This window comes from Notolepis coatsorum (genome assembly GCF_963971535.1).
Source record: "Notolepis coatsorum genome assembly, chromosome: 6".
Taxonomy (NCBI): domain Eukaryota; kingdom Metazoa; phylum Chordata; class Actinopteri; order Aulopiformes; family Paralepididae; genus Notolepis; species Notolepis coatsorum.
Window position 1 is genome coordinate 28,329,902 of NC_140170.1, and position 14,204 is coordinate 28,344,105.

Here is a 14,204-nt window from a genome sequence, read left to right on the forward strand (position 1 = left end):
GGGGCTGTTTGGTATAATAATGACGAAAAATAAACAGGATACACAACACAACAAGGAGCACTACCCTGTTTATTTTTCGTCATTATTATATTCAGAGTTAATTATATTGTTTACACTGTCTTTCTTCTAATATAACCCTGCCCATTCCCAAATCATATTCAGAAAGTATCACAGAGACTTATATTGACCGCGGAATTAGTTATTATTAGTAAGACACAACATTTCCGTAGTAATTGACCACCAGACTATTTCTCTTAAGGCATTAACTGGGTTAATTAATATAAATGTTATATTGTAACTGTCTAGTTACACATTGGTTCCGAAACATGTATGTTCCAGGCTGCAATTTTGAATCTGAGAGAGCTCTGGTCAGCGAAGCCGGCGCCGTTCGCGAATCGCGACCTCCATGTTTTGGGGCTATTCATCAGAAAACTCGGATCCCGATTCGGCTCCCATCCGTCGGGCAAGAACTGGCGGTTTTCAGCCTCTCTCTCTGGAGCTTAACGGAGTTTCGAGTTTGGGATTCACCGTGTTGAATGGGGCGTCTGAACTAAGCGAGGACCTCATGCGCATGCGCGGCGAAGAATGCGGAAGCGCCCTTGCACTCTTCCGCTGTCATTAAGCAACACGCGAGCGGACCAAGCTTTAAAGAGCGAAGAGCGGATTTCTCGGCCGCGCCGATCCGCTCACGTGGCCTGGTGTGTGTGTGTGTGTGTGCGTGTGTGAGTATACTGCTCAGTATCAGCTATTATAGGAAGCCGCTCAATTTGGAGGAGGCGTTGTTTCCTTTACCCATGATTTGTGTCCGATGTGTCTGACAGGTAGTTTAGCCATACTGTATGTAACAGCGTTCTGCCGTCCATGCACTTTGTAACTGGCTGTTCTTTCATACTTTCTGACTGCACTGGCAGTGTTTATGTCCTTTGTATGAGGCTTCCTTGTACTTCTGTTCATGTGGACATAAATAAACATTTCAAATGTGTGTGTGTGTGTGTGTGTGTGTGTGTGTGTGTTGTGTTGGCTGCACGTTTGACTACAGTCTAGAGCAGACCTAGGCATTGTACGGCCCTCCCGCGGGATGATTCTGACCGGCCCGCGAAAGATTACATGATAAAAAAAAAATCTTAAAAATTTTTTTTTTTTACTTTTTTTCATGTCAACGTTCACACGCACAATATATGCTTACCTAGGATTTGACTTGATTCAACAACAAAGCAGTCGGGGCAAGCCAAAAACGGTCGAAAGTGTGGTTATTTGAAGTTTGGATTTTTTTTTCTCACAACTGAGGTAGGTAGATTACATTTTTAGAGACTAAAGTACAGAAAAGTACCGTATCGGTTCAAATCTGAACGGTACCCATCCCTACTGAACACACAACTGCAGGGCAAGGGCATTTTTGCTCATGAAATGCATAGCCATGTGAAAGCCTTCATGACAAACTTGCAATTAATTTCAAGGCAATTAGGCAGCAACAATCTCAAACACATGAAAACCATGAAAGAAGTCAAACCATCAGCTGATCACCGGCACAGGTACTCATCCATGTTGGGAGCACTGCATGATGAATTTTCAAGGCGTTTTCAAGATTTCAAAAAGGTTGAGGATGAAATGCAGCTGGTTTCCTCTCCCTTTACCTGCAGTATTGATAGTTGTTCAGCTTGAACTCATTGACCTGCAGTCTGATTCACTACTGAAAGAGCACTTTAAGTCAGCATCACTGCTAGAGTTCTACTCTGCTCTCAAGGAGGAGAACTTTCCAAACATGAGGAGACATGCTCAGAAGATGTTGGTTCTCTTTGGATCCACCTACATATGTAAACAGACATTCTCAGTCATGACGTTTACCAAGTCCAGGTACAGATCCTCTCTCACTGATGAACATCTGGCAGCTGTGCTTTGCATCTCCACCTCAGACATGCAACCTGACTTTGATGGACTTGTTAAAGCTCAACAGAGACTGGATTTCTCACACTGAATGAAAAAAAGAAAAGAACTGAAGAACACTAAAATGTGGAAATATAACAAGTGAAATGGGACACTTGATATTTTTTTTTATTTCTTTTGCACAGTTCTGAAAACATTCAATGTTTAATATAGGCATGTAAAGTAAAAAAGGCTACAAAACTGGGACACTTTTCTGCAGTTCAGTGACATGTCTTGTTTATTTTGGCTATGAGATGATGTGATGTCTTTAGAAAGCTAAGAAAATCCTTGTTTCAATAGTATATGAAACTCAAAATGCCCTTTGTTATTAATGTTTCACATTTTGTTTATCATTTTGGAAATAAATTCTATTTGAATAAATGATATTTTTGAAAGCTAACCTCACCTTTTAATTGCCAAATAATAACATACACTCTTACCAGGGGTCAAAACAATGCCATTTACTGCTTTTTATATAGAAATAAAATGTATATTATGCATAATTGAGTTTGGAATTTTGGCCCGGCCCTCCAACATATTTTCAGTTGCTCATTCGGCCCCCTGGGAAAAATAATTGCCCACCCCTGGTCTAGAGGAAGCCTTTACAACCAAAATGTTAAAATATCAACTGTTAGACCATACCATATCACAACTCGGCTACAACTGTAAACTTTTAGTCTTCATATTTGGAAGCCTGGGCCCTCATTTATCAATGGTGCGTACGCACAGATATGTGCGTAACCCGTGCGTACGATAATTTCTAAGTGTGTGACTTATCAATTTGAACGTGTGCTTGACTTTGTACGTATATACACACAGCTCTGACCATGCGTACCTGGCGCCCGGCGGTAGAATATTATTATTGCAACGTGGAAATAAGCTTCCGTGCATTACTTCCAACACTGCTGTGTGTTCTGTATGAACCGTAATTCATTATAGTTCATTGTAAAATAGCAACAGTAGTGTAATTATAACGTGCTCACACGCGAACAAGAGGTTGGCCTGCTTGTTTGGCATGGGGGGGCAGACGCAGAACACCCACCTCCAAACGCGATTAAATATTGTTTCAAATAAAAAGCTAAATACTATTATTTTGTGTGTCATGTTTCCAAATAAGATTGGTCACAACGAAATGTTTTCTACTTCAATTTGTTGGAATAAATTACCTCCGTTGAAACTTCACTGAGACTAACAGTCTATTTGTGAGCTCCCGCACAGACGTGATAATAATAATAATAATAATAATAATAATAATAATAATAATAATAATAATAATAATAATAATAATAATAATTAATAATAATAGTTCATTTTATATAGCGCCTTTCAAGAGACCCAAGGCCGCTTTACATAGATGGAGGGGGGAATAACAAAGTAACAAACATAGTGGACACACACAACATATAAATATGATGATGGAATTCAAGTTCAAGTTTGTATTGATCACATATAGGCAGGCTACACATGGCGTAGGCTACATCATACATGGTAGTGAGATTCATTGTTCTTGTATATGCTCTTGTATTATTGTTTATATAGGCTACCTAATACCGACATCAAAATAGATTGTATGCCTCTACAAATCATATGCAGGTAGAAAATTTACGGAAAATCCATCGCAATTTGGAATTAAATTGAGGAGAACTTTAATCCCTGGTTATTAATCGAACGAAACGGGAAAAGGCAGTCATATTCCAGCACGGTCCTTATTAGTGTTTGTGCTGCCCAGGCAGCAATGGTTAATAGATATCATATCCGACATCACCGTACGTGTACACGTCTCTGTCAGCCTGTCGCGTATTTCTCCCATAACATGCTTCGCTCGGCTTAGTCCACTTTTCCACATTTCATGCGGGTGTTTCATGACCGTATATGGTTAATTACGGGCGGTTCTATATGCAAATACTTAAAATCGTGCACGAGCGCGGAGTGTAGAACAAATGGTATTTATCAACACGGAGTGTGTGTAGAACCTGTGTACGCACGTTTGATAAATCCAGATTTTTCTGTGCGTACACACATTCTAAATTCTGTGCTTAACACATTCGGGGCCAACCACGTATATATACGTGTTTCGGATCCAACGGTTGAGGGCCAACCATGGATATGTCCGTGGCAAGGTTGTTTTGGCTTTTATTCCATTGTAATATCCCACTCAATGTCACCGAGCGGCACTGCAGATTTACCCTACTCTGGGAATTCGGAAAAGTGCATTACCGGCCAGATCCTGGTAGGGGCGCTGTCTCGATAATGCAGTGTTCCCTGTGGCAGAACGGTGTTTTTTTTTTTTCATCATGGGTGAATTTTCCAGTTAACCTAAAGCTATGCCTGTAGCATGTAGCATGGAATACGTTTTGAGATGCTGAATTCAGTATGCAGTAAAGGAATATATCATCAGCCAATGGACATATCGATCTACCAGATGGCGATCGATAACTGGGAAATCCTTTTTGGGATCCAACCGGCCCACGATAAGAGCTTTTTCTTGTAAATTACAGCCCGATCGGGCCTTGCTCTCATATCCAACCAGCCGATCAGCGAATGTGGCTACTGAGGCTAATGCCGTTATTGGTAATCAATGATGAGAAACGACGTCCTCCGCCCCCCCCCCCCCCCTTCCATGCATTCATGGTGGACCATGATACCGATAAAAATGAATTTTGATTTTTATCTCTAGCTTGTCTAGGGCCGAAACGCCATTCGATTTAAAGGTCAACCTCCACGTTGTATTTTTGTTCAATAAACAATGTGGACTAGGCCAACAGTGGCTTTCATGAAGAAGGGAAAAAAAAGTATTGAAATTGACCCCGTTTTAGTGTTTTTATCAAACATTTTGTCTGCCCAACACAATCACCACGCACGTGCATATTTGAATCAATGGTTTCATAACGTGCGCGTGTAATGTCGTCACAACAGGTGCAGGACAACAGGGGGCTCACCAGGGGGCGCTGAGAGTCACACAGCTAGTGGCAGGCAGAGAGCCTTGCTACCATAGATATATGCTTGCTACTACTAGCCGAATGGAAATGTATCTGTTTCACCTCACTATTGCTCCGTGATTATAGCCATCCATCCATCTCTAAAGCTAACCACTATTTGTAAAAGCCACAACCACGTTACCATATTTGTAATAATGTAAATCATTGTGTCGTTGTACACATATTGTGTTTATAACGTTAGTAGATAACATAGCTTAGCTTGGTAGCTATTGTGCTAACAACATATCCCGACATCCGGCTCGCTGGCCGGCATGAACGGCCGACCCAAAATGGTTCTCTCCTCTCTGTACACCCCGACCCGTCCCCACGGGTGCCCTGCCGGGGGGCCCATGGACGCGACGGCGGCGGCAGCCGCAGGGCGCCCGCAAAGGCTAGTGTTACACGATAGCTATGAGCTAACTAGCGCTGCGGGCTCCGGCGCCCTGCGGCCGCCGCTGTTATCGAGTCCACAAGCTTCACTCGGTGCATCAGTCACGAAAGGGGCTATGATGAGCTTGGCAAGCCAGAGTAAAACACAGTTTTCATTCAATCAATCAATAACAACATTAACCAGACTCTCGTTGTGTCTATTATGCTAACGCTAACATTACCTCATTGTGTCTATTCTACACAGATAGCCTCTCGTGTCTATCTGCTAACGTTAGCATTAGGCTAACTAACGTTACGTCCCTAACCCGCAACAACAAGCGTAACTAATCAGCGATCTTTTTGTCAGACTAAACTCTCCGCTCTGTGGCAAATTGTGTTGATGTCGGTTTTGTTTCATCAATAAATGAGGCAGAATACACAGTGACTGTATCCTTTTTTATTGCACTTGTTTCTTGCTGCAAACATACATAAGACATCCTACGCGAGACATTAAAGATGGCGGCGTTCTGTTTTCGTTCAGACTCCCCAAACAGTGACGCGTCTCTCTTCTGACCAATCAGTGGTCTGCAGTTTTTCACGTGACATTTCTGGAGCTCTCATGCTGATCACCAGCAGCCCCGCCTCCCCACACGGAGATGAACTGAGTACTTTATTTTAGTGGAAAAGCAACATTAGATTCGGCTCATTAATATGCAAGCCACACCTGTTGTGACGTCGGTGTTTGATAAGCTTTTTTGATTCGCGCATGCATGTTATTCGTGCGTGGACCTTTTTAACTCTTTCAGAGTGGCATTTCCGGTGTCAAATGGAAAAAAATAAATAATGAAATTATATACCAATGATGTAAACTACCCATAATTGATCAGTAGGGTTTAACATAGAGGTTGGGCTTTAACGTTATTAGCTTAGCGGCCTGTATCTCGTTTTGCAGGAATTATACCAGACCAATCCCATATAACGCTCATATTCACGAGGCTATAAAATGGGAACGTATTGATGAAAAAAAGAATTATTTAAGCCATATTGAAGGGACGGTTTATAGTGTCAATTGACAATGAGAATGGACAGATAGCAATAATATAAAGTATAGATTTAGCTCTACAAACAGCCTCACGCACAAAGAAAGTTTATTATGAAATGCTGGCCGTATAGAGTGGGATTAGACGGATCCCAATGGCCCAGAATGTGTTAAGAACAAAAATAGAACACTTTCTACGCATTGTTGATACATGAGGGCCCTGGGTCATGTCCATAAGTTGGGTGTTAGAGGCCTTCAGATGGCCGGTCTTCCGAAGAGAAGAGCCAAACAATCAGCAAGATATTGCTCAGTGTCAGCAATTATTGGCAGCCGGGCAATTTGGAGAAGACGCTGCTATCTGTATCCATGAGCTGTGTGTAGATTGTCAGGTTCATCATCCATGTGTTTGTGTAACTTTGGTTGCCATTGTCAATTTGGTCACGATTGTATCAGAATAACCCACAATGTACAAGTGCACTGATAATATTTGTGTCCTTTAAACATTGTCTTTATGTGCACATAAATAAAGATTCTAAATGCGTGTGTGTGTGTGTGTGTGTGTGTGTCTGTGTGTGTGGTATGTGTGTGAGTGTTTGTGAGTGTGAGTATGTGAGTGTGTGTGTGTGTGTGTCTCTGTGTGTGTGTGTAGAGGTAGCGTGGCAGAGAGGAGGAGCAGAGTCAGTGATGTGATTATTATGTTGATGAGAAGAGCTGCTCTCTGTTCCACTGTCTCAATGTTAGAGAGAGAGAGACAGAGAGAGAGAGAGAGACAGAGAGAGAGAGAGAGAGAGACAGAGAGACAGTTTTAGCACCACCTGTCTGTGTTTAGCACCACCTGTCTGTGTTTTCTGTGTTTAGCACCACCTGTCTGTGTTTAACACCACCTGTCTGTGTTTAGCACCACCTGTCTGTGTTTAGCACCACCTGTCTGTGTTTAGCACCACCTGTCTGTGTTTAACACCACCTGTCTGTGTTTAGCACCACCTGTCTGTTGTGTTTAGCACCACCTGTCTGTTGTGTTTAACACCACCTGTCTGTGTTTAGCACCACCTGTCTGTGTTTAACACCACCTGTCTGTGTTTAACACCACCTGTCTGTGTTTAGCACCACCTGTCTGTGTTTAACACCAACTGTCTGTGTTTAACACCACCTGTCTGTTGTGTTTAACACCAACTGTCTGTGTTTAGCACCACCTGTCTGTTGTGTTTAACACCAACTGTCTGTGTTTAACACCACCTGTCTGTTGTGTTTAGCACCACCTGTCTGTGTTTAACACCACCTGTCTGTGTTTAGCACCACCTGTCTGTGTTTAACACCACCTGTCTGTTGTGTTTAGCACCACCTGTCTGTGTTTAGCACCACCTGTCTGTTGTGTTTAGCACCACCTGTCTGTGTTTAACACCACCTGTCTGTGTTTTAACACCACCTGTCTGTGTTTAGCACCACCTGTCTGTGTTTAGCACCACCTGTCTGTGTTTAACACCACCTGTCTGTGTTTAACACCACCTGTCTGTGTTTAGCACCACCTGTCTGTGTTTAGCACCACCTGTCTGTGTTTAACACCACCTGTCTGTGTTTAACACCACCTGTCTGTGTTTAGCACCACCTGTCTGTGTTTAACACCACCTGTCTGTGTTTAACACCACCTGTCTGTTGTGTTTAGCACCACCTGTCTGTGTTTAACACCACCTGTCTGTGTTTAACACCACCTGTCTGTGTTTAGCACCACCTGTCTGTGTTTAACACCACCTGTCTGTGTTTAGCACCACCTGTCTGTGTTTGTCTGTGTTTAGCACCACCTGTCTGTGTTTAGCACCACCTGTCTGTGTTTAGCACCACCTGTCTGTGTTTAGCACCACCTGTCTGTACCTGTCTGTGTTTAGCACCACCTGTCTGTGTTTAACACCACCTGTCTGTGTTTAACACCAACTGTCTGTGTTTAGCACCACCTGTCTGTGTTTAACACCACCTGTCTGTGTTTAACACCACCTGTCTGTGTTTAACACCACCTGTCTGTGTTTAACACCAACTGTCTGTGTTTAGCACCACCTGTCTGTGTTTAACACCACCTGTCTGTGTTTAACACCACCTGTCTGTTGTGTTTAGCACCACCTGTCTGTGTTTAACACCACCTGTCTGTGTTTAACACCACCTGTCTGTGTTTAGCACCACCTGTCTGTTGTGTTTAGCACCACCTGTCTGTTGTGTTTAGCACCACCTGTCTGTGTTTAACACCTGTCTGTGTTTAACACCACCTGTCTGTGTTTAGCACCACCTGTCTGTTGTGTTTAGCACCACCTGTCTGTTGTGTTTAACACCACCTGTCTGTGTTTAACACCACCTGTCTGTTGTGTTTAACACCACCTGTCTGTGTTTAGCACCACCTGTCTGTGTTTAGCACCACCTGTCTGTGTTTAACACCACCTGCCTGTGTTTAACACCACCTGTCTGTGTTTAGCACCACCTGTCTGTTGTGTTTAACACCACCTGTCTGTTGTGTTTAACACCACCTGTCTGTGTTTAGTAGGGGTGGGACAATACATCGATCCAGATCGATATATCGATCTATTATCAATAATCAAATAGGATCGACGCAACGTAAAAAGATCGATTCATATTGCGATACTCTTATTTTGAAAATCCCCGCGAGTCATATCCGCCGGTGCCCAGTATTGTGAAACTCCGTGTAGAAATTACAGCAGTGTTTGCGTCTGCTGTAAAGCACTACAGAGCGTCTATTTTGCGAGCCGATATAAGTCTGTGCAGTTTTTTCCCCGCAACGGGTCAAATGCATATAACAGGCCATTCCTTTATGCCAACGTCGCGTTAAATATCTAAATGAACGTCACGTTGGCTGCTAAAAGCTAAGCAGCTAACCGTGAGAGAGAACAGGAGAGTGGAAAGGGGACTTGGAAGGAGGAGGGGTGGGGGCTGTGGGGGACTGTGTGTGTGTGTGTGTGTGTGTGTGTGTGTGTCTGTGTGTGTGTTAAAGCTCAATATATAAAAACAAAAGTGAACAGGAGGTCTATTTGTATTAAAAACAATAGATTGTTTTTCATTTAAATGTCTGGAAGAGCTCAAAAATAAATACATCAATTGATATTTCCGTAGCCTTTTTTTAGTTGATCTAAATGTGACTGATTGTGTTAAATGGGCACATAATATCGCCTCATATCGATCGCAGACACCTGAATTGAATCGTATCGTATCGTATCGTGGCAGACTTTGTGATATCGGCAAATATCGTATCGTTGTCCAAAGAATCGATATCGTATCGTATCGTGATGAAACTGATGATTCCCACCCCTAGTGTTTAGCACCACCTGTCTGTGTTTAACACCACCTGTCTGTGTTTAACACCACCTGTCTGTGTTTAACACCACCTGTCTGTGTTTAGCACCACCTGTCTGTGTTTAACACCACCTGTCTGTGTTTAGCACCACCTGTCTGTGTTTAACACCACCTGTCTGTGTTTAACACCACCTGTCTGTGTTTAGCACCACCTGTCTGTGTTTAGCACCACTAGCACCACCTGTCTGTGTTTAACACCACCTGTCTGTGTTTAACACCACCTGTCTGTGTCCACCTGTCTGTGTTTAGCACCACTAGCACCACCTGTCTGTGTTTAGCACCACCTGTCTGTGTTTAACACCACCTGTCTGTGTTTAACACCACCTGTCTGTGTTTAACACCACCTGTCTGTGTTTAGCACCACCTGTCTGTGTTTAGCACCACCTGTCTGTGTTTAACACCACCTGTCTGTGTTTAACACCACCTGTCTGTGTTGTCTGTGTTTAACACCACCTGTCTGTGTTTAACACCACCTGTCTGTGTTTAGCACCACATGTCTGTGTTTAACACCACCTGTCTGTGTTTAACACCACCTGTCTGTGTTTAGCACCACATGTCTGTGTTTAACACCACCTGTCTGTGTTTAACACCACCTGTCTGTGTTTAGCACCACCTGTCTGTGTTTAACACCACCTGTCTGTGTTTAGCACCACCTGTCTCTGTTTAGCACCACCTGTCTGTGTTTAACACCACCTGTCTGTGTTTAGCACCACCTGTCTCTGTTTAGCACCACCTGTCTGTGTTTAACACCACCTGTCTGTGTTTAGCACCACCTGTCTCTGTTTAGCACCACCTGTCTGTGTTTAACACCACCTGTCTGTGTTTAGCACCACCTGTCTGTGTTTAACACCACCTGTCTGTGTTTAGGTTTAGGTTTAGGTTTACTGTATTTGTTCAAGGGGGACAGTGTACATTAATAAAACATTTTACAATATAAATGCACCCAATTTTAGCCAAAAGGCTAATTTCCATTGGTAGTCCCCCTGCCAGAAGGTACAGGCTAAAATCCTGTGTAAAAAAAAATGGTTAGCAATAAAAACAGAATAAAATCAAGATAAATACATTAGAATAAAAACACAACAAAAGCACATAGACATAGTAGGGATACAGGTCACAATACAGTCATGGACACAAGGACAGAGCACATCATGACATATTAAGAGACCCAGACATAGACAGACGCACCATATCCATATCCACACACATATACACATACAGACACCTCAGTGTTGACAGTTCTGGTTATCAATGAGCCATTCCCTAACCCTGCACTTAAATGAATGGTATGATGTGGACACTCTAATTGTTTGAGGAATTGAGTTCCATTGGTGGGATGCTCTGTATGAAAAGACGGCCTGGCCAAATACACTTTTTTTTAAAGGGATTGTACAGTCCCCCCTTGCCGCACCTCTAGTGTTCCTGGTTGAGGCAGACTTGAGGTTGACACCACCTGTCTGTGTTTAGCACCACCTGTCTGTGTTTAACACCACCTGTCTGTTGTGTTTAGCACCACCTGTCTGTGTTTAACACCACCTGTCTGTGTTTAGCACCACCTGTCTGTGTTTAACACCACCTGTCTGTTGTGTTTAGCACCACCTGTCTGTGTTTAACACCACCTGTCTGTGTTTAACACCACCTGTCTGTGTTTAGCACCACCTGTCTGTTGTGTTTAACACCACCTGTCTGTGTTTAACACCACCTGTCTGTTGTGTTTAACACCACCTGTCTGTGTTTAGCACCACCTGTCTGTGTTTAACACCACCTGTCTGTGTTTAGCACCACCTGTCTGTGTTTAACACCACCTGTCTGTGTTTAGCACCACCTGTCTGTGTTTAACACCACCTGTCTGTGTTTAACACCACCTGTCTGTGTCCACCTGTCTGTGTTTAACACCACCTGTCTGTGTTTAACACCACCTGTCTGTGTTTAACACCACCTGTCTGTGTTTAGCGCCACCTGTCTGTGTTTAACACCACCTGTCTGTGTTTAACACCACCTGTCTCACCACCTGTCTGTGTTTAGCGCCACCTGTCTGTGTTTAGCGCCACCTGTCTATGTTTAGCGCCACCTGTCTGTGTTTAGCACCACCTGTCTGTGTTTAGCACCACCTGTCTGTGTTTAACACCACCTGTCTGTGTTTAACACCACCTGTCTCACCACCTGTCTGTGTTTAGCGCCACCTGTCTGTGTTTAGCGCCACCTGTCTATGTTTAGCGCCACCTGTCTGTGTTTAGCGCCACCTGTCTGTGTTTAGCACCACCTGTGGAGGGTCTGACAACAACTCGCTTGCAGATAATAGTTTTCTGCTCAAGGTTGGCAGAAACAACTAAGGCCCTGTCCACATGAACGCTGGGTTTAATGTAACCGTGATTGTATGTGCGCAGTTGGACTGTTCGCCCACACACAACCGGGGTTTTGGAACACTGCAACCGTGGTCTTTGAAAATCGGAGTCCAGGGTGAAGTTTTGCGCGCATCCCAGTTGCAGTGGTTGCGTGTGGGCATAGAAATCGAGGTTATTTCCAGTGTTTACAGCAGAGCTGTCCCAAGTAGTGTTATATGAAAATGATTGTAACAAACTTTTGTTCGAAAAACGTATCGTCTGTGTTGAAGAGTGTTGTGATCGACTGATGATGTCTGTTGTCGCATTCCTGACCTGACCAGAGTAAACATGTAGCTGCGGCTAAACTAAACTCATGTGTTGTCAAGTTATTGTTATAAGGAACTCAGTCCAGACTGCATCCCCTTAACAATTGTTTGTATTGAGGCGTATTGTATTGTACCCATTCTGCAATCTGTTAAATAACGTTTTCATCCATTCATTCTACTAGCATTAACGTTACTACGTTAATGTATGCTAGCCACAATGCTATACTATTATAATGGCACATCCCAATCACGTTAGCACGTAAGCTAACAAAATCTGCGATCTTTTTGTGAGACTAAACTCCGCTCTTGGTGGTAAATTGGGTTGATGTTGGTTTTGTTTCATCAACAAATGAGGCAGAACACACTGTGAATGTATCCTTTTTAGTTTATTGCACTTTTATTGCACTTTGTTTCTTGCTGAAAAATAAATGCTATGTTGCTAAATGGCTCACGCGAGGTGATTTAAAGATGGTGGACTGTTGTTTTTTAGCAGGACGTGGAGTGACTCGTTCAACCCTTCTGATTCGTTGAAAATGGCCAGTTTGTGATCTATTAACTATTTATAAGGGATACTTATTCTAATGTGTTTCTCTCTCCCTCTCTCTCTCTCCCTCTCTCTCCCTCTCTGCCTGTCTCTCCCTCTCTCTGCCTGTCTCTCCTCTCTCTCTCTCTCTCTCTCTCTCTCTCTCTCTCTCTCTCTCTCTCCCTCTCTCTCTCTCTTTCCCTCTCTCTGCCTGTCTCTGCCTGTCTCTCTCTCCCTCTATCTGCCTGTCTCTCTCTCCCTCTCTGCATGTCTCTCTCTCCCTCTCTCTGCCTGTCTCTCCCTCTCTTGTTCTCTTCTCTCTCTCTCTCTCTCTCTCTCTCTCTCTCTCTCTCTCTCTCTCTCTCTCTCTCTCTCCCTCTCTCCCTCTCTCTGCCTGTCTCTCCCTCTCTCTGCCTGTCTTTCCCTCCAGGCCTTTGTAGCCACTGGTACCAACCTGTCTCTCCAGTTCTTCCCAGCTAATCTCCATGGCGACCAGAGACAGGCGCCGACCAGAGAGTATGTCGACTTCGAGAGAGAGACGGGAAAGGTAAGACCTGTCTCACTGACACAGACAGACATACAGACAGACAGACAGACAGACAGACAGACAGACAGACAGACAGACAGACAGACAGCCATACAGACAGACAGACAGACAGACAGACAGACAGACAGAAATACAGACAGACAGACAGACAGACAGACACACAGACAGACAGACAGACAGACAGACAGACAGACAGACAGACAGACAGACAGACAGACAGACAGACAGACAGAAATACAGACAGACAGACAGACACACAGACAGACAGACAGACAGACAGACAGACAGACAGACAGACAGACAGACAGACAGAAATACAGACAGACAGACAGACAGACAGACATACATGCTGACAGACAGACAGACAGACAGACAGACAGACAGACAGACAGACAGACAGACAGACAGACAGAAATACAGACAGACAGACACACAGACATACAGACAGACAGACAGACAGACAGACAGACAGAAATACAGACAGACAGAAATACAGACAGACAGACAGACACACAGACAGACAGACAGACAGACAGACAGACAGACAGAAATACAGACAGACAGACAGACAGACAGACAGCCATACAGACAGACAGACAGACAGACAGACAGAAATACAGACAGACAGACAGACAGACAGACAGACAGACACACAGACAGACAGACAGACAGACAGACAGACAGACAGACAGACAGACAGACAGACAGACAGACAGAAATACAGACAGACAGACACACAGACAGACAGACAGACAGACAGACAGACAGACAGACAGACAGACAGACATGCTGACAGACAGACAGACAGACAGACAGACAGACAGACA

The 14,204-nt window shown here is 43.8% G+C and overlaps 1 protein-coding gene across 1 annotated transcript in view; it reads left to right on the forward strand.

The window, feature by feature from the left end:
• Positions 1–14,204, forward strand: part of cbfb (core-binding factor subunit beta) — an 81,583-nt gene that overhangs the window by 24,075 nt on the left and 43,304 nt on the right. Inside the window, exon 3 of the mRNA XM_084315503.1 lies at positions 13,261–13,377. Coding sequence (XP_084171629.1) covers positions 13,261–13,377 — 117 coding nt within the window. The remainder of the gene's footprint in view (positions 1–13,260; positions 13,378–14,204) is intronic.